Source organism: Pipra filicauda, unplaced genomic scaffold, assembly GCF_003945595.2.
Source record: "Pipra filicauda isolate LSUMZ 115617 unplaced genomic scaffold, ASM394559v2 scaffold10_size6260569_pilon, whole genome shotgun sequence".
In the NCBI taxonomy this organism is placed as follows: domain Eukaryota; kingdom Metazoa; phylum Chordata; class Aves; order Passeriformes; family Pipridae; genus Pipra; species Pipra filicauda.
This window is the reverse complement of record NW_024103541.1, coordinates 1286940-1307956: the sequence shown is the minus strand read 5'-3', so window position 1 is coordinate 1307956 and position 21017 is coordinate 1286940. Positions and strand designations below refer to the sequence as shown.

Sequence of the window (21017 nt, the reverse complement as noted above, 5' to 3'; positions counted from 1 at the left end):
AGACCTCAGTTTCAGGACTGCAGTTTACAAAATCCACTCTTGCTGTCCAGCAGTCTTCAAAGGCAGGTGACTGTTGTCATTTTGTTTTACTCATGTGCAAAGAGATGGGTAAAGATTTATGCATCTTTCCAGTGCTTATTTTGATACTTCATATGGTTTATTCTCCCCTCTGCCTGTGCCCTAAGCCACTTGCTGGATTTAAGGGTCACTTCCTGTTTCCAGAATTCCTATTAACATCTGTAGGAGTGTTGTGCAAACATTTGGGGATTCAATATGGCCTCTCTTGCCCCCCCCACCCCCCCTTTTTTTTTTACTACCTGTCAGTCAGCTGAATAAGCACAGTTATCCATGTGCTCTATTGATATGTTCTGTACTCATGCAGGTGGGATTCTCAAAAGGGAATCTCTGTGTAATGCAGTGCCTTTCTGATACATCTGCTGTCATAAGTCTTCCATTTCTAGATCTGGATCCAGAAATGTAGTGGATTTGTCTCTGTTGATAGGAGCTGCTTGAAGGGAGGTATATCTGCTTTGCAGTTTTCTGCAGGGCCAGTTCTGCGGAGATACTAGTTGGGCCAGAAAACCCAAACTGATCTTCTTGGTGCCCTGTCATACCCTGTACATTTTTCAGGAAAAGAGAGGATAGCAAGAAAACCAAGAAATAAGGTATACGTGTACTCCGTTAATCCTAATGATCCTGTCCTGCATTGGTACTGGCTGCAGGTTTATTGTAAAGACTTGCTATAAAACAATGAGCTTTTGTACTGTTGTAGTAATTTGTGCGTAAGGTATTGAGACATCAGTCTCATTTGTCTGCTGTCAGCCTTGGAGAGAGATGTTTCATAAACCAGTTAGCTAATTTCTATTGAACCGGCTAAATTCCTTATTCTGAGGGTGGTGTGGGGTGCTGGAGTATGAATTCCCTTCCCAGAATTGGTCCTTGCAAATGCTGTAATACCCCACCGCCTCCACACACATATCTAAAGGAGTATTTATGCCCTGGGCAGCAACTTCCCAGGCCTTATGGAACACATTTTGTATTTCTGGTTCACCAAAACACCTTACAGACCTGACTGCTCTCTGGAAAAGGGAAGATTTTGCCCAGGTTTCTATCCTCTGCAAAATAGTGCCTAGATGTGTTGTGCCAGCATCTCTTCACACAACGATTGCTTTAGCAGAAGGGACAGACAAAGACAGTGCTGTCACAGCCATGTGACATGGGTGGACAACTGTCTTGAACACCTTGGTGACTTTCTGGAGGGCAACCAGAAAAGTATAGCAGCCCTGGGAGACAGCTATAATTGATGCCCTAATGGAGAGATTTTAGTTGCCAAAAGGCAAACCTTCCCCTCAGATTTCTGCTGTGCTTTAGTGCCTAATGATTACCGGGGCAAATGCATTATGTTAGCAAAAATAAGCTTTCCCTGATCAAACGTATGCTTTATCAGCCACATAAATGCCAGCATGACTCTCTCATTGCTACAACATATTAAACACCTTGGAAATGTTTCCTTAAACTCTAGGTCAGTCTTATGAAATCCGTCTACTTGAGAATAGGAAATTGGGAGAGTTTCAAGATTTAAACACAAAATATGTAAAGGTAAGGAGAAATATAGATTTCTTTTCTTCCTGCTACTACATACAGCCTTTAATGAAGGGCCTGACCTTGCTCACACTAATACAATGGAAAACACTTTGCCATTGTTTTTAGTGGGAGTAGGGCTGATGAAGTTGTTGAGTGCTAGTTTCACGGGACTATGCAGCTTGGCTTTGCAGGGCTTCAGGGGAACCTTTATTCTGTTTGTGATCATGACCCCAGAGTTTCACAGTGAATATTGGGTTCAGGGGAATCCCAAACTTCAGTGGTGAACATGGTCAAAGCTGCTGAGAGGCAGACTTGTCTCCCTACTTAACCCCAGCAACATGCCTGGGCTATTACATGTCACATGGAGGGCCCAGGTGTTTATATCATTTTGCCAGGCAGACTCTGCATAGCTCCAGTTTACTTTGGTAATGGGCATATTGATGAACATACAGAACTTGATCATTTGGTTTGGGGGAGGATTTTCTTTTTTTGTTTCCCCCACTCCCAAAACAGTTCAAATTCAAAAACTTTGGTCCGGACCTTGGTTCTGGATCCAATCTTCAATTCTTGACTGTTCTGCCTCAGGATTTCTTTTGAGAGGTGGGGACCAGTTGCAAAATTTGTATTCCAAGCTAGATTTCAAATGTTGTCCGAGTTTAGGCAGTTCCCTATTTGTCTTTTGGCCCATTTCAGGTAGTGTGTGGATTGGGATTCCAGTTTTGCAGGTGTTCCCACTGTGGCTTGCTTGCTTCTTGAAGCTAGGGTTTGATTTGGGCATTTCTCAGGTTCATTGGCAAAAATTGCCCACTCATTTGATACGGAAGTCCCCAACAGGAGTATGGGCTTGATAAACTGGGATGTTAGGGGTCATTAACTCGTATAAGTGTAGCACTCAATATACAAAAGGATATGTTAGTTAGGAGTATTAGGACTTGTCTGCCCTGGGGATTGCCTTTATTCCAGCCTTTTTTCTCCAGTTATTGACATGGCTGCACCATTGCAGGCCAGCTTGCTGTTACAGATGCTTTCCTATTCTAGACTTGTTTAACTACACCTGGGCAAATCAGTGACTGGCTGTTAATGGCTGGAATCAAGTTTTAATTCCCACTGACAAGGTATCTGGACATGTCAGCTCCACTGGTGCAGGGACAGGTGAGCTGGCTTCCACGTTTGCTAATCAGAATGGGGTATATTGGGGTTGGGACATGGTACAGACACATTAAATATTACCCCCATATGAGCCTTTTTGGGTATGGAGGCAGTATAGTGATGTTTACATGGCATGACACCTAAGATGAGGTGCCTATAGTGCTTCCAGAGTGAATCCCAGAAAGCTGTACAGGGCTGTGTTATGCAGTATAGATGTGCCCTGTGAAGGGGGAAGTGTGTTTCTCTCTCACTCAGGGGTCCCTTAGGAATTGATAAACATGGTGATGGGTCTCTTAGGTGGACCCTCAACTCTCCTCATGAATGGGGGTGAGAAACATAACAGATCAGCTTTTGCTTCTACTCTGGAAAACAGAAGTCATCTCAAGAGAAGGGGCTTTTGGATCACAGTGTTGATATTGCTGTCTTTTCTTAACAGAGCATAATTCGTGTAGTTTTCCACGACCGACGCCTGCAGTACACGGAGCACCAGCAGCTCGAGGGCTGGAGGTGGAGTCGGCCCGGGGACCGCATCCTTGATATAGGTGAGACTATTTCATTACAGTACCTGGGCAGTGTTTGGAAGCTGAATCATGTGTATGGAGTGTTTGCATCTGTGTTTAGTTTTTTTTTTATATATCCTACTGTCATAGGAATCCTGTATGTCTTTGGGTGGGAAGGAGATCTAGCACCGTAGGTCCAAAATAGATATCTCATTGGTGGCTTCACTTTTCACATGCATCTTGTAATTGTAATTGGAAATGCTTTCTCTTCTTGAATTTAATATTTTTAAAATTTTAGGGGTTTTCTTCTACAGATATTCCGCTGTCAGTTGGTATCTTGGATCCCAGGGCTAGCCCAACCCAGTTGAACACTGTTGAATTTCTCTGGGATCCGTCAAAGAGAGCCTCAGCATTCATTCAGGTAAGAGAGAAGTGATAGTTCTGGGGTCAATACAGTGGGTGGATATCTTACAAAGACCTGAAGGGTTAGAGTAACCAGGAGATGAAGGAGAGACAAAGATGTTAATGATAATATACAAACTCATGTGACACTGATGTTGCTTTCCACGTGTGAGTTTTGTCTGGAGGAAACTGTTCGTAATCTTGGTTTTGCTTGGTTTCCTCCTTCATGAGTATTTCTCATTCTGAACTCCAACCCTGTTTTTAAGCTGTATGAAGGGTTCAAAGGATGCTTTTCCTGATGCCCTGTTTCTGTCTGAACTGCTTGTTCTTCTAATTGTTTTGTCCTGAGGAACAGAAATGAAAACATATGAACTCTTCTGCCTTTCTTAGTTTTTTGGGAGGAGCCAAAATGTCATATTCAGGCAGTTTCTGAAATTCAGATTTGCACAGGTTCCAACTGTCTCCAGAGATGAGCACAGCTTCTATTTTGCCAGGTACATTGCATCAGCACAGAATTTACTCCACGGAAACATGGAGGAGAGAAGGGGGTGCCCTTCCGGGTGCAAATCGACACCTTTAAGCAGAATGAAAATGGTGAATACACAGAACACTTGCATTCTGCAAGCTGCCAGATCAAAGTGTTCAAGGTATGAGGTAGTTTTGGCTTTGTCATCAACTAGATTAAGCCACAGGAACATGCCAAGATTTTAAATTGTGTAGGAGTGATGCAAATAGTGGAGTAAAAGAACAGACTTTTAGCTGGGTGTGCTTAAGATCTTAAACAAGACCGTTGTGCACAAGGTGGCATAAACACTGAACTACACAGCAATTCTAGTTGAATTCAAATGATCCAAGTGCTGCACCAAGACCTAGGCCAGTCTGTTGTGCCTCAAACACTATACAAATACTGAGATATTTAGGGTATCCACAGTGTTTTCATGTTCTTAGGCAATCAAGACATTATGGCATCTCTAGTTGCTTTGATTTAATCCTCCATGAACAATAAGAGTGTATCCTGGAGATCTTAAATACATTGTAGTTTTGGTGGGGGAGAGGGGTTGTGTTTGTGTGGGTTTTGGGTTTTTTTTTGATTGTTGTTGTTGTTTTTGGTTTTTGTTTGGTTTTTTTTTTTTTTTTGTTTTGTGGGGGGTTGGTTTGTTTTTTGTTTTGTTGGGTTTTTTTTCAGCAGAGTTCCTCTCCATGCTACAATCTGGGCATGGTAGACCTGTAGCTACTTAACAACAAACTTTCCATAGGCCTGTTTTCTCAAAGGATCTGCTGCTCCAGTTTTGCTCCTGTGAGCAGTGTCTTTCTTGTTCCTGGAAAGATGGAACAAACACCAGTTGAGATGCATAACTGCTGGGGCTCATGGTCTGAAATGATTGAAATCACATCTCAGGACTGTGGTCAGCCTATTTTAGAATTGCAGTAGTCATTCATGGGTGATGTGTAGAAACAGTAGAGATCCTTGACTAATTTTTTTTTTTGTCTAGAAAATACAGATCTGATCTTGTTTCATATGTAAAGTCCCCATCAATTTAAGGAAGCTTTTGTGAGCAGATTAGATAAATCTGTTGGCCTTTGTCTCCAAACTTGTAGTACTTGGTGTAAGGGAGAGCCTGTGCTTGTGCTTATAGCCTAAAGGAGCAGACAGAAAACAGAAGACTGACAGGGAAAAAATGGAAAAGAAGACCACCCAAGAGAAGGAGAAGTATCAGCCTTCCTATGAGACAACTATTCTCACAGAGGTAAAGCATTTTAGACACGTACTACATCATGTTGGGAGATAAATTTGAGAGAAAACATCATCTAACTGAGCCCTGGAGATTTGTCTTGTGGAAACATGTATGCTCAAATCTGATTGAAATTGAGAGCGGAGTGAAATTATAAAATGACTCTCACTGTTGAAATTTATGAAAGATGCCAAAACTTCTTATGTTTCAGGGTATAAACCAACCCTTAACAGCCTAACTTTAAAAGAAATTATTTTCTCAATAGTCTTCTGTGCTCCTGGGCACTTGTCATGGCCCTCAGGTGCCAGTTGTAAGAGGTATTTTTTTTTTTTTTTTTTTTTTTAGAACTGTCTGGCAAAAGTTCATGTTGGTGATGGGGCACTTGAGCAGATGAATAGACCTGTCTGATGAAATGATTAATGTTTTTCTGTGAATGTGCCTATGAAGCTACTGTTACATACAACATATGAGAAGATTCTGGGTTTTACTCTAGGAGTATCTTGAATGTCTTATTTTCTGATGCATCTGGTGTAGAGTTGTATGTGTTTCTACCCCTCCCTGTCATTACTAAGATTTATACATAAAATTTACCCTAGGCTGCAGAATTACTAAGCAACAGGACTCATGGAAGGCATTTAAAAGTGCAGTTCAGTCTCCCTATGGGAACGTCTTGTCATTAGGTTTAGTTCTTGGTTTTTTCGAAGTGGCTTGCTGGACTTTCAAAAATTACATTAATTTATTTTTAATTTAAATCAACTTCCTGTTTGTGAGATCCAGTCCCTCCCACTCAATTTTCCTCACGTTGCCAGGAGCAACCAACATGTTTCCTAATTGATGGACCTAATTCTATTGAGTTGGCAGATCCCAAACTCTCCTATGAGCTCTGCTGCACTTTGACATATTGCATGGGGAAATGTGAGTTGCCAAAGAGTTAAATATTTGCCAGTGCTTGTGGAGATGATAAAGCATTTGCTAGTGTTTGTGGAGATGATAAAGCTGCAAAGCTACACTTGTCGTCTTTTTATCATTGCAAACAAGGATACTGCAGAGCATTTTCTTGAGCTCTTGATGGCAGGGGGTTCCAAAGGGGTAGATTTTCCTACTGATTACACTGGCTTAAATTCAGAACAGAGTCACCAATTCTAGCTGGGTTACTCTGGTTTTATACTACTGTAATGGAATGTGGAGTCTGACCTATATTTGTGAAGGCTTTTAGCAGCTCTGTGTCTGTCTGTCTATTTCTCCATGTAATATCCATTTATGACTGGGGCTATTTGACTGATCGCCAGAGGCTTTAGCAGGCTGGTTCAGATTCTGCTTTTTCACTGGTATAAACCTGAAGCAATGCCACTGGACCGTATTTGTCACTCTTGCCTGGATTTAATTAGGGATTTATAATTGAGACCAGGGGTATTTCTGTATCATTGCTGCCTCCCAGTCTGAGTTGACTTACTGGCGTTGCTCTGACTTACAGCTGTGCACACTTTGGCCCAGTGTTATTTGGGGACAGGCTTTGTGAAATGGGAGAAAGAAATGTGGAATGCACAACTGGAATCAATCTGGCCCCCTGACAGCCCGCTTGGAGAGCAGTGTAGAAAATCCATGGCCCATCTTCTCCTCCCAGCAGGAGTGATGAGCTGAAGTTAGTGGTGTGGCAACAGCATGAATGTGGTATTAGAGGAGAATCAAATCCTTTATTTCCATCCTTATGAAAGTATCCCTGCTGCCCTTCTTCCAACAGTGCTCTCCCTGGCCAGATGTGCCTTATCAAATGAACAATGCTCCATCTCCAAGCTACAACAGTTCTCCCAACAGCTTCAACCTCGGAGATGGGTATGTAACAAATAAATGCTTTATCTTTCCTATTGATGTGGTAGCCTTTGGGTGCATAAGCTTTGTGTGTCCATGTATTTCATACCCTGGAAGAAGAGGTCAAGGACCACCCTTTCTGGGAAGGGGGAAAGTATGTCCCTAAAGCCTTTTAAGACCTTTTGTCCAGGAATTCCCTATAATTTGTATGTCCACTGTTTACATACTGACTGTTAGGTGAGCATCAGAGGACCACCAGGGCAATTCCTGGTAAGAACACACCATACCCTGTACCAATTCCCAGTATCTTCTCGCAAGCTTGTTAGAGGCTTTCAGCACCTCTTTAGAGTTGTCATTTCTTCCTTACCTTCTATCTTGAGGTGGTTTGGGGTGCTGAATTCCCAGGTGAATGGGATGTAGAGAAATCCTGCCTGGGGCAAAACAGCCTGGGTTTTGAGAAGCCATTTCAGAACAAAGGACTGGTGGAGGCATGTTTAATTCATTAATATAGCCATGATAAAGAAACGGTTCTAGTAATCCTGAAATGATAACTGATGTCAGAAATGTACAACAGGGTCCTTCAGTACTTCTGAGTCCTCCCTGCAGCATACTTTCCCCTAGGAATTTGGCATAGGCCTTTCTTTTTATTCTGGTAGGACTCTGCCAACTGACTGCCTTCCCACACAGTTTATTAATCAATCCATGTTGTATCACAAATTTTCAATCAGTGGCCTCAACCTATGAATAAGGAGAAACATTGAAGTTACAAAATTTTGAGTTAGTAGAGAGATCTGTTGAGCATTTTCTTCCAGTTGTAGATTATTAGCTCTTTGATAAAATCCTTGACATGTTTAGAAGTCCTGTCTATGTTTAGGAGGATTTAGTAGAAATGTGGTTTTGTGTAATATAGTTAAATTGCTATTTACTGTGTTTAAAATAATGCTAGGGTTGAATTATAAGGTCCTTTATTCAATTTTTGTGAAGAATTATTATTAGGTTATTTCTGGCTCATAGAAATTTTGAGTTCAACTACCCTGTAGGTTACAATTTCCTTGCTTAGTTATGTCATGTTAGTGAGTCACCAGTATGCAAAAGCTTGAAAGAGGTCAGTAAATGTGAGTTTTTCCTCTGTGTTGAGTGTTGAGTAGGGCCTCAACTGACTAACAAAAGGCTCAAGCAGAAAAAAGTTTTTTTATTCTTTTCTTGGTCCAGATTTTGGACACCTTTTTAAAAACCTGATAGAGAAAGAAAGCCAAATTGGTGTGTAACTTGTGAAAGTTGAGTCAAATAGAGGAGAGGGGGAAGAGAATGGACACTGCAATGTAGAATTTAAAGTAATGTGTTTTTTTTTTCTCTTTCAACTTTTATATAATTTCTTTTAGCAACAGTTCTCCAACCCACCAAATGGAGCTCCTGCCTCCCAGCAATGATGTAAGTACTTGAGATCATGTTAATGTGGTGCTTTTCTCTTTTAGGACACTGGTGAACAGTTCATTTCAAGACCTTCTTATTCTTTTTGCAATGTAGCATCTCCTTCCTTCTGCTTCTATTCAAGATGCCCAGCAGTGGCTTCATCGTAATAGGTTCTCTCCATTCTGTAGACTCTTCTCAAGTTTTTCGGGTGAGTTTAAACAGTCAAATTATTTTGGTTTTTGTTCTCTTTTGTAAAAGTGCAGCTCATGCTTCATATTAGTATCATCTGCTGCTGGCCACTGTTGATGGGATCACTGGTGTGATCCAGTGTGGTTGTTCTTTTGTTCTTAGAGTAATTAGCATTTGTCAGAACAGTTTGTAGACATACAGAATAGGTAAAGGTGGAAGAGAATTAATTAAAATGGAAGGGAATTCTTGAGTTCATTAAGTGCAACCGTCTGCTTGAAGCAAGTCCAGGACCTTGTGGAGTTGCCTTTGAGTTATCTCCAAGGTTGGAAATTCCACAGTCTTTTTAAACAACCTCTTCAAATACTTAACTACTCTCACAGTGAAAATGGTTTTTCTTATATCTAATCAGCATTTTCCATCTTCTCTCTGCTGTCTCTCATCCTGTCCCTGTCCACGTTTTGAGACATATCTGTTTTCATCTTCGATGTACCCTCCCATTAGGTAGTTGTACAAACCAGAAGGATGGTGGAAGGGGCAATTGTTAGAGATGTTGAAACCACGAGGAGCCTCTCTCTGACTTGCAGCATGATTAAATAACCCGGTGAACGTGACAGTTAGAGAAAATTGGGTCATTTAATGGCCAGTTAAATATCTAGCTTGTTTCTGAGTTGGCTAGAATATTTTCCAGTGTAGCACTGCTCTTTTGGCAGCTTCTAGCTTTCTGTTTCACAAGGACTGATCTAAAGTGTACACCTCTCTGAATTTGCAACTTCTCTATGCAAACTAGCTGGTTGAGTTTTGTGGATTCTCTCCCCCTGCCTTTTCCTGCTGCCCATACACACAGTTTGGATACTAAGATTTGCTTAACTTCTGAAAAAAAATCAATTTGAAATATGTAGGTGCCGACTTACTGAAGATGTCCAAAGAAGATTTTGTTCAAATCTGTGGACCTGCTGATGGAATTCGGCTCTTTAATGCAATTAAAGGAAGGTTTGTACTATTTCCTTTCTATTTTTTTTTTTGACAGCATCCCTTGGTAATTTCAGTGTTAACTAGAAGTTAATCCTGGAGCTGTAGCATTTAGACTTCCTTTTAGTACTTCAGAGAGTTTGTCTCAGAGGCTGGAGATCACAATGGTATTCAAATCCAAGCATAGCTCAGAAATTTTGCCAATATATGAAGCAGCATAATGTAGGTCTTCAATGGTTTTTTTGCTACCAGCTGATAGCTTACATCCATTTCCTGAGAGACACAGTCTACAATACCCTATGTTAAATCTCCATTAGAGATAACAAACAACAAAACAACGAACCCCTGGAGCCTCAAGTGACTCTTAAACGTACTTTCATTGCAGTAACCTCAGAAATTCTACAGCTGGGCAGGATTTAAATCAGTAGAGGCAGGTGTGATGAACTGCTTGACAACTGCTGTAAACTGTTTAGTCTTATCTGATCCTGAAAAGATTAAGGTGCTCTGCACTACCTCCCAGGGGTCTCTTAATAGATGTCCTAAGACATGTAGTCACCAGCATCAAGACTGTCCCTTAGTTTGTTATTTATGCACAGCCTGAATGATTCCATCTCTCATTGTTTGTTAGCTGACTTGAAACAATTTTACATCTACTAAATAACTTACTACTGTTTTTTATTAATCCATAGAAATGTAAGGCCCAAGATGACAATTTATGTCTGTCAAGAACCAGAGCAAAACAGGTCCCATCTCCACCAAAAAAGAGACAATGGAGATGGCAGTCTTTGTGGTAAGTTTTTACGTATGGATCTCAATAAACACCTCGTAAGAATGCTGCTTTCTGCCTGAGGTCCTGTGTGGGACACTGTAGTGTCCTGAAGAGTTTGAAGAGGTCCTGTTTATCCCACTTCTGCCACTTTGATTATAGTTCCAGGTCTACAAATTCCAACTGATACCATCTGTCTGGGGAGCAGACTCAACTTACAACCTAGCTGCAGAATGCCACAGCAAAATCTTTATTCAGTTATTAGTAGGGAAAACAGCATTAAAAAAACTACTCTTCTGTCCACAATTTACTTCAGATTATGTCTTGTCTGAAAAAATTCCAGGAAGTGGAAGGTCACTAGGCCCTAAAGTGAGGTTCTAATTCTTGAAAGTTCAAAGCTTTTGGAGACTTGTCATGACTTATGGCATGATGTACAATCAAATGAGAATAGAGATTGTCCTTAATTCTTGCACTTAGTAATAACCAGGCATAACTTTCCTACCTGGTTCCTGTAATTTGGTTTGGATTTATAAAACAATACTGTCACCTGTAGTTACCTTATACATTGTATGCTTTAGTTTGTGCCTATGGGATTAGTGGATGGCATCTAATAAAATACTGCTTTTGTGTTACATAGTATCAGAAGTTTGACATATTTTTTTAAAAATGTCAAAATCAGTAGAAGTAGATTATCAAAAAATATTAGCATCTTTATGAGAGGGCTTTTTTAGTGCCCCATGATGCATGTTGTCATTAGTACCTGTGTTTTCCTCTAGGTAAAAGTTGTGTATTCTTTAATTGCCTGCTGCATCCAAGTACTGGGGTTTTTTTCTGCATCAAGCTAGATATTTTAAAGGAACAAAGCTTGTTTATCTACTGTCAAGTTTTGAACCTTCATTTTAAACCCATTTGGTTGTTGAAGCTGAGGATCTTGGTACAATCTGTATGTGCTGTTCTGTAAGTACTTTCAATTTGTTGCAGTATATCATGCAATCTTCTTAGAAGAATTGACCACGCTGGAATTAATGGAGAAGATTGCAAACTTGTACAGCATTTCTCCACAGCAGATAAACCGGATCTATCGGCAGGGACCCACAGGGATCCATGTATTGGTGAGCAATGAGGTAAGGGGTTAATGCAAACTTTGTTGGAGCTGTAACAATTGACTGACTTCTTGATGCTAGAATGAACTATTCAGATTATGGAATGCATCTTCGAGCATTGCAAAGTTACTAATCCCAGCAAGTTAAAGCAAATACTTAGAGCGGATCAGTCATGCATAGCATTGATTTTGGTGTGTTTTCAAGACCTTTGCTTTGTAAAAGAGGTTGGGTTTTTTGTTTGTTTTTTTTTTTAAGCAAAACAAAACAGAATAAAATTGCTCATTTGTTGCTCTCTACAACTACCTTAGAGGAGATTGTAGCAAGGTGGGGCCGAGTCTCTTCTCTCAAGTAACAAGTGACAGGATGAGAGGAAATGGCATCAAGTTGCACCAGGGCAAGTTTAGATTGCATATTAGGAAAAAATCTGTTCACTAAAAGAGTTGTCAAGCATTGGAACAGGCTGTCCAGGGAGGTGGCTGAGTCACCCTCCCTGGGGCTGTTAAAGATGTGTAGATGTGGCACTTATGGACATGGTCTAGTGGTGCACTTGCTGGCACCACTAGATGTCTAGGTCAACATTTGGTCTTGATGATCTTAGATGTTTTTTCCAACCTAAATGATTCTATGAATATCTTTTCATTTTTACTACTTACACAAATTTTGAAGTGAGGATCTAAAGTAAGAACAACCTTTAAAATTAAATTAATAAGTTTCTTAAGGCAAGTTTGAAAATCTGTAGGGCAATTAGTATTACATCTTGGCCAGCGATTACAGCCACTGGGTCAGTCAGTGCCATATAAGTGCATGCTATAATTTAATGGACCTCTGCTAGCTGTTTGTGTCCCATTATAGGATGGCTTAATGTAGTCCATTCCATTAACTTGGAGGTTAATAGTGAGTTGCCCTTCTTCCTCTTTCCCCCCTACTAAATTACTTACTCATTCATGCACCAGAATCACTTAAGGAACTTCATTTATAAGAAGCATTGTTAAAACAAATGAAGCAGAGCATAGGTCTCAACTGGAGCCTAAACTGAAGGCTGTAATGCTTATTTCTGAAGTCTCCTTGCTATTCCAGCCTGATTAAATCTGAAACTTTGATGCTTTATGGATGCAAAGTGCTTGGAGGCAACACTTGGTAGGGGAATTGCATGAACCAGCTTGGGTATAAGGCTTAAAGTATTTGTTTAAGTCAATTATTAACAATGTCTATGGCTTTTTAAATATTTTTTGTCTTGTTTTAGTGCTATAGCAGCAAGAGTGAGGCACTCTGTGAGTGTACTTCATGCATCGTTAGGCAGAAAAACACAAACTGTCCAGTGAAGTTTGATTTGCAGGAGCAGGGTCTGGATGTTAAACCCAAAAGAGAATAGAGGGATTAGTCTAAGTTGAAAACGGTATTTTGGTGTGAGAACTTAGAGCTGGAAAGTGCACTGCTTGAATGCTGTTCAATATCTAGGAGAAGGCTTTTTCTTAAAGCTGGATTTTATGAGCTCATCAGACAGGATTTGGTCACATCTCCCTCCTTTCAAGTTGTGTCCAGCATTTGCTTCAACTGTATGAGACACCTCCTGAAGGTAGTTCATGTCCTCTGTCCCGTGTAACTACTCTAAGATGGGAGGAACCATTGACTAAGGATGAAGCTTAAATGGGCTTTTCATGTTGGATCTGAAGTCATCTGAATTTCTTAACTCACCTCTTTATTTAGAGATGTCTCTAGAACCTGCACCTGTTCTGAAAATCCAGTTGTTTCTCATGAATAACTCAAATAGCTTTAGGTTCTAATCTTTCTTCCCGTGATTTGCCTTGCCTCTTATGGTAGTTTCACTAAGATTCCTGTTCCTTGATGAAATACAAACAAGTAAATGGCTCCTGCAAGCACAGCATCTGTACTAATGTCTGGTCAAAGTAACCAGATGGACACTGCTGAGATGGCTTTTCAGTTGCAATTCCTTTATCCAGCAAGGAGTCCATTTCCTGGGGCTTACCCACCTCTACATGTTACTTAAATGCTAATGTAAGCTCAGCTGAGCTCCATAGTTTAGCTGAATGTGTAATTACCACTGTTAGATCTTAGGAAAGAGTCTGTCTTCATCCAGTCTGAACTAGAACAGCTTCACTGAAGGCAATTAAGAGCATGGTCTTTAATAGAATAACTGGAGTGGTATAAGAACCTGCAGGATCAAGAGCTGCTTCAGGCAAGCACTTCTAGCATGAGCTTCTCTTAAACACTCTAGCAACTGCAAGGACCTTAATTAATCAGCCGTGTACTTTAATAATCTCATGGGCAGGGTTGCTCAGGACTGTGTAGGACTAGACACCAAATGCTGTTTGATACCCCTCCTCCAAGTCTATACTGATACTGAAAGAAACTTGAATTTAATTGCTAAAAATGTTGTGTTGGCTTTTTTGCTTCTGCCCTTCAGATGGTGCAAAACTTCCAAGATGAATCTTGTTTTGTTATCAGCACATTAAAAGGTATGTATTGCTGCTGCTATTACCTGTGGCTCTAAAGATAATTCGTGCTTTCAATTGCACTAAATGTTATCACAAACTCAGTGCTGTTATCCTGAAAAGATAATCTAATTTAGTGTAAGTTGAGGTGTTGACTGCATTATGATAGACTGATTGATCTTATGCTTTCCTCTCAGTTAGTATTATAAAAATTTCATAAATTCATTGATACCACTGACATAAATAAGCAGAAAAACTTATAGTAAATTATAAAAGATGACAGTATGTGGGTTTTTTAATGTAAATTATTTGACCTAGATGCTCAGCATTGATTTTCATGGGTGGGTTGTGGACCAAGAGTAGAAACTATTACAGACTACCTAGGAAGAAAATCTGAAGTTCTGTACCTCTGGTGTTTCCTAAAAGCAATGAAAACTCATTTTGCATTTCTTTGTTACAGCTGAAAGCAATGATGGCTACCACATCATTTTAAAATGACCGTGCTGCACAGAGAGACTTTAACAGCCTAAAATTTTAGTGCCTCACTGAGATTGCTACAACCTAGACTGGAAACATGAAGAACCTTCTGGATAAATGCTCCTGTGAACTAAGAATTACCAAACAGCTTAAGGAAAAACTTGCTTTTACAGATATTCATTTTTTGTGGTGTGTGATTTTGGTTTTGCTTTTTTTTTTTTAAGCTGGAGCTGAGAACATCCTCAAAGCTTGTACATGTTTCTTCCTCCCTCCCTTCCTCTTCAGTTTTAAAAGTTGTAGAGGTTTCTGCTTATTACTTAGAAACATCTACCTTGTACTAAAGGGAAATGAAAGATAAACAAATCCCAATTCTCTAGAACCCTTATGGTTGAGCAAATTGATTTACTTACTGTTCTGAGTGCTCTCTTGCTTTCAACATACGCCCTGTTGCTGATAGATGTAGACTCCCTGGGGGTCCTCTTTTACTCCTTGAAGTGGAAGGCTTGGGGCTACATCCCAAACCAGTTTGGGCAATACAGAGGATGGATTTGGTGCCCAGTCTTCATCCAAAGTCTCAGCTCTGGAAGCCCACACTTAGCTGATCTCCACCTGCAGATGTGCTCAAAGTCCAGAGACCCTGGTCCCCCCTGACAGAGCTTCTGTAATGCCAATCCAACAGAACAGTTTTTGGGGGTTTCAAAGGAGCACAGACAACCTGAGGCAAGCAGTTCAGTAGCATACCATTATCTTAGAGCAGTCTCCCTGAATGGAGTCTATGAATGTTTTCTGAGGAAATGCTTTGAACATTGAAAGTTATAGTGCTCATGACAAATTCATACTGTGGATTTATTCTACTCTACAAGGTAGTGATTGACTGCTGTCTTTACTGCAACTGGGAATTAGGTTTTATAATCTTAATGAATTTTCTTCCTGTTACTTACTCAAGTAAAACTGAGTTTTGATCAAGTGCAGATAACAGATCATCTTAGTTGCTGCTTCTTATATCCTTGCTCTTTCACTCTTGACTCCTGTTTCCAATACGTTTAACTATGATCAACTTCACCCTTCCTTGGTCTTTTGGGATGCTATCCAGGCTCCATTAAGCTAAAACAGTGGCTTCCACTGATGTCAGAGGCAAACTGGATCACACCTTTCTTGCATGGATGAAGCCATTTCATTTTTGATAGCTACGTAATAAGGCTGTTTCCCAAACTGAATGTCTATATAGCATCAAAATCTGATTCTTGAATATTTAATTTCATTCTGAATTGACATGGAAAGCTGAAATACCAAACATTTTCCTGGAATGGAAATTTTTCAAAAAATGAGAAATTGTCAGCTGGAAAACACTGAATAAAATGTTCCAGCCTTTTGAAATGGAAACATTTAATTAAATCCATTTGGCCCTTAAAGCAGCATCAGTTTGAGCTACTGTTGCAGCCCTCAGAAATTCTCATTCAAGTGTTTTGCGCACTGTGTCCGCCTTGGGGATGAGCTCTTTGGCTGAATTACAGATCCCATGATGCTCTTACCATGGGTTAGTCAAACACGGAATGCGTCATGAAGGCTGGAGAGGTGCCCAGGGAAAGAGGGGACCATGGAACCCTTGAATTATAGCTCCCAACTGACACTAGAGGAATTCGGACAGACGTGAACTGATATTTTTCTGACAAAAATTATGTGTTTCAAGTTTTCCCAACAGAAATAAACAGCAAAATATTGAGAAAAGCAACCTTTTTTTCATTAAAAGCAACAAGTTTTGCGCAAAAACCCCACCCATCCCCACTGATTTTTTCTTTTTTTTTTTTTTTTTTCACCGAAAATAATACTAGAATAGAAAAGTCGTGTTACAATGGGAAAACCTTCAGCCAACTCAGCTAATTGAGTAACAGTGCCTACTTAGGCACGATCTTGCTAAACTGGCTGTTCTGCATGCTCCGTGAATTGTAGTGTTTCTCCAAAAACTATACCTAGGCTCTGGGAATGGTGATTCTTCCCTCTGAAGTAAAGGAATCGAAGCTTCTTGGTTGAGGACCAGGTTGTGTAGGTGAGGAGGAGCTCCTGCCATGGACACTGGGGCTTCCAGGTGGTGGCCACACAGTTACAACTGCCTTCCAAAACAGTGAATAAATTCCAGATGTTTTTGTGAGTATACAGGACCAATGTGCTCCCGTGTAGCGGGGGCTGTTTGGTTTATGTTGTAGAAAGTGCTACTGAAGATGTGTTTGCTGTGCTTTTTCATCCTGTTCTGTAATATTGGCCCAATACAGGCTATGGCTGTTATTGGCATGTAACTCAGGTGAATCTGACCTCATGAGAACTCTTTAAAATACACCTTGAAGTTGCCAGGAGTGCAGTCTGTATCATATCCACTTAAGTGGGGTAGCTCTGTAATTGAGGGAACACAGCAATACTGAAACACAGCAGAGTGAAGAAAGGATAGAGGTAGCTTTGCTCCCAGAGTTAGAAACTGAGATCTCTTTGCTTATTTTAAAAAGTCTGACCTCTTGATTCTTTTAAAAAAAACTCTTTCCCTAAGGAATTATATGCAAAAGCCCTCATAGTGTTTCATTAGCACTTGCTTGATCAATTTTGAACAAAAATAAGTCTGTTAGGGCCTTGCTGTATTTAGATTTTTAAAAATAAAATTTTATACTGATATGAGGGTGAATTCGACAATATATCTTGCTTTTCTTTCTATGCTCTAAGAAGGTATAACAGAGCAAACAGTCCCATAGATTATAAACACTGTCCTACTGGGTGGGCTCTACTGTTTTATCTGTGTTAGCCTCTTGTTAAGCTGCATAGCTTTAATGTGTGTGTAATATCTACATGCCCTTGACAGGGTAGTTCTAGTCCTTGTTGAACCTCTGTAGTCACAGCAGAAATTTGGAGGTTTGTGGTCAAGTAACATACACACCCATGAAGACATAGCACAGCTGTTTTGGTGTCTAGGAGGATGTTGAATTACTACAACTTAGAATTGTAGAATATCTTGAGTTGAAAGGGACCCATAAGCATCATAGAGTCCAATGCTCTACTCCTTACAGGAGTACCCAAAACTAAACCGGATGTTTAAGAGTGTCATCCAGAGCATACTTGCTTCTTGGACTCTGGCAGGCTTTGTACCATGATCAAGGGCAAGAAAAGTCCCTGGGGAGACTGTTCCAGTGACTGACCACCCTCTCAGGGAAGAACTTTTCTCCAGTGTCCAATCTGAACTCCAGCTTCATTCCATTCCCTCACATCCTATTGCTGGTCCTGATAGAATAGATCAGGATCTCCCCCTTCACTGCCCCCTTGAGGAAGGTGCAGAATGTGTTGTATCTCTGGGTGTCAGGAAAACATGTTGCACCCTTTGCCCTTTTTCCATGATGCTGCGTAACCAGCTGGTTGTTTTACAGGGGCAAACTGGCCACTCGTGGCTGAGGGGTTGGTGCACGTGGTCAGGGCAATGTTGATGTGAGACTGGACTGCTGAGGAACCTTCCCCTCTGCTTCCCAAAATCATAAAAACAAACTCTTGCCCCGTTGAAACTGAGTTTGTCCATGCAGGAACCACGCAAAGCCTTCAGGATTTATTTTAGTGGCTTATGTGAGGAATGAGAGAGAGAGAGAGACTTGTCTCACCTGTGGAAGTGCCAGGTGAGACCCTCCCTGTGGCTGCAGAGGGTCTGCTGCCCCTGGACGAACTCCTTTGAATTGTTTGTGGATGTGACAAGCTCCAGAAGGAAACTTTTGTTTCCTCAAGACTGATGGAAGCCCAAATGATTAGTCTGGGATAGACACCTAAATTCTAGATAGGTTAAAGGCAAGGGAGGTGAGTAGCTCCCACTCATCTAAACATCCGAAAGAGTTCTGCATTTACTTTGCTCCTAAGTGTCTGTTACACTTATTTTTGCTTTATTTTGTTGTTGTTGCTCCTATTTCTTTTTTAAAAAGCAACAAATGAAACTTGCTCAAAGTGGTTTAAATGAGACTTTTTTCAGCTATACGTGAAATTTGTACAGCAGACCTTTATATGGACTGGGTCTTAGGATAACAGTGAATGATATGGTTTCCCAAACTGTCCAGCTCTTCAGTTGTATTTATGATGACAGCCACTATGAGTAGAAGTGGGTTTACTGGGAATGAAAAGGCAGAATCATCATGTGATTTATACCAATACTGCAGCCAGTACTACAAAGTATAAACCCATGTTCTCATCAGATCTGTATTGTCTGTTCAAAACGATTTCATGAATTGTGGCATTTTCTCTATCAACTGAGTAAATTGATACAGATCAGGCAGTATGACTCTGGTGATGTCCTGAGAACTCAGAAATGCCCATGATACACAACTGAAGGGGCAAATAATCTGGTGATAAAAATTTGGCCATCTGACGGAGGTGTCAGGACTGGTGCTATTAAAATGAAAGCTGTTCTTTCAGCTGGCCCTGCATGGTTAATTGGCTAAAATAATCATTCAATCTGGAAAACACTGCAGTTCTTATTGTCTTAGTGTGAAATTTAACGGGCTGAAGTTTCAAGGCTTGGATGTGGTAAAAGGATTCTTGCAGTGGAGAAGCCCTGAATGGCACTCTCCTTATAATGTAACATATACATATATATGCATATATATATATCCACATACCTACTGTACTGTATCAACACATATTTGTGCTGAGTACATGTGTTCTTTGGCTTTAACTGGTACTCTGCTTTGTTTAACTGCAGTTCAATGTAAGAGACTGGTTGACCAAGCTTCCAAACCCAGCCATTCCTTGGGTAGAAGTGTAAAAGTCCGTAATAGCGACTCTAGGTGATTTGGACACAGTACACTTGGAGTGATGTAAATTTGGTGAATTTCTGCAATATAAATCCCAGGCCTTGGTGAAGAAGAGCATATTGTTGCACTAACACTGCAGTTCTATATTGCAGCTTCTGAAAATTAGTTAGAATAACAGAGAAATAGATTGCCCAACGCTTTGTGAACTAGTAAGGCTACTCCCTAAGCACAACAACCATACGATGACTTTTCCTAGCTCGATGTTGTATTGCTTAAGCATTGGCTGTAATTCTAACAATCATCTGGTGGGTGACTGGGACAGGTTTTTTTGTCTGTATCTGTTTTGGGCTTTTTTGACTTCTCAAAGAAATGCTTATATTCAGACTGTAGCTTCTCTTTCTCCTCCAGTTATGAAATGGTTTAACTTTATGGTACTAATAGAAATATTTTCATAAGATTATAATCTGTTTGACAGCACAGGGTACTCAGAGTGGGGAGTGTTTGGCTTTGATCATCACTACCGTGGGTGAATATGAGAAGGCAGACTGTATCTGACATCCTTGCTTCTCTCTAACAAATGGGTTAAGCTAGTGCCTAAATTTTTTTTGCATTTTTGATTTATACCTTTTTTTGTTTTTTTTTTTGCCATTCCCTCAAAATTCTGCTCCCTGGCGAGTAGATGGTGTATTCAACTTCTTTAAGTAGCCTGGTGGTGTCCCAGTTTGCTTGGAGTGAGTGTTTATCTTTCAAAGGGCCGGGGAGTTACCTCTCTTCACTGACAGTGCAGCCGTTCGAGGCAGGCGATGCTGATGACCACAAAGTTGGCATGACGGGCAAGGGCGAGTGGAGGTGGGTCGATGGGAGGCTGAGGCGTTACCAGTTGTGAGTAAATACTGCCACACTCTTTGTCTTTTTTGTTTTGTTTTTGGGTTTTTTTGTACATGAATTAAAAAAAAAAAAAAGAAAAAAGCATATTTTGCACTGGCTCTTGTACTGTTGTGCAGAAGAAATCTGTATCTAGAATCTGTGCTCCAGTCAAAATGCAAATAAATCTGTTTGTAAGAAGCACGGGTTTGGTCTCTGCTTTACTTGGTGTGGATGGACGCAGGAGAGCCTTGGCATCGGCTCCTCCTTGGTAGGCAGCTGTAAGGTGCTGGGCACCCTCTCAAAATGAGTGGGAGCAGAATTTGCAAAGTGCTGGCGAGAGAATGTCAGCTGTAGCCAAATGTCCTGCAGCATTTTCTTCGACTTGGGGCAGACTTCATTTCTCCACAGCACAATGCAGTGACTGGTTCGTGTTTAATCCAGGTCAAGACATGAGGAGAAATGCCTCATTCTTGAAGATGCCGTGACAATGGGCATATACTTTAGTGAGAACACAAGCTGTGTTAGATGACAGCTGGCTTTTGGTCTTGCAGTGCTCAGAAGACACGGGCGTTTCAGAGCCTGGTCCTTGGTGACATCAGAGATGAGCAGAGAGTCCCTCCTCATAGCAATGCTCTGTCCCGTTTAGCAGCTGTGACACACGTGCTGGAGCAGAGGCAGTGAGGTTTGGATATGAAGCATTCCCAGTGGTTTGGGTGGAAGAACTTCATTATCCTCTGAGGCCTAAGCCATAGATCTAGTAACGTACACGGTCAGGAAATTAGCAGATGTTCGGTGTCATTTTCCAGTAGGAGAAGATGGAGCCCAGTTTGCAAATAG

At 40.7% G+C, this 21017-nt stretch overlaps 1 protein-coding gene across 1 annotated transcript in view; it reads left to right on the top strand.

Annotated features, from left to right (window-relative positions):
• The window catches only part of TFCP2L1 (transcription factor CP2 like 1), a 37167-nt gene extending 16786 nt beyond the window's left edge, over window positions 1-20381 (top strand). The window contains 13 exon segments of the mRNA XM_027725612.2: window positions 1523-1599; window positions 3170-3275; window positions 3548-3654; window positions 4130-4282; window positions 5273-5383; window positions 7110-7201; window positions 8560-8608; window positions 8705-8798; window positions 9679-9769; window positions 10438-10538; window positions 11496-11638; window positions 14043-14094; window positions 14531-20381. Coding sequence (XP_027581413.1) covers window positions 1523-1599; window positions 3170-3275; window positions 3548-3654; window positions 4130-4282; window positions 5273-5383; window positions 7110-7201; window positions 8560-8608; window positions 8705-8798; window positions 9679-9769; window positions 10438-10538; window positions 11496-11638; window positions 14043-14094; window positions 14531-14568 — 1214 coding nt within the window. The 3' untranslated portion in view covers window positions 14569-20381.
• The last annotated feature ends 636 nt before the right edge of the window (window positions 20382-21017 follow it).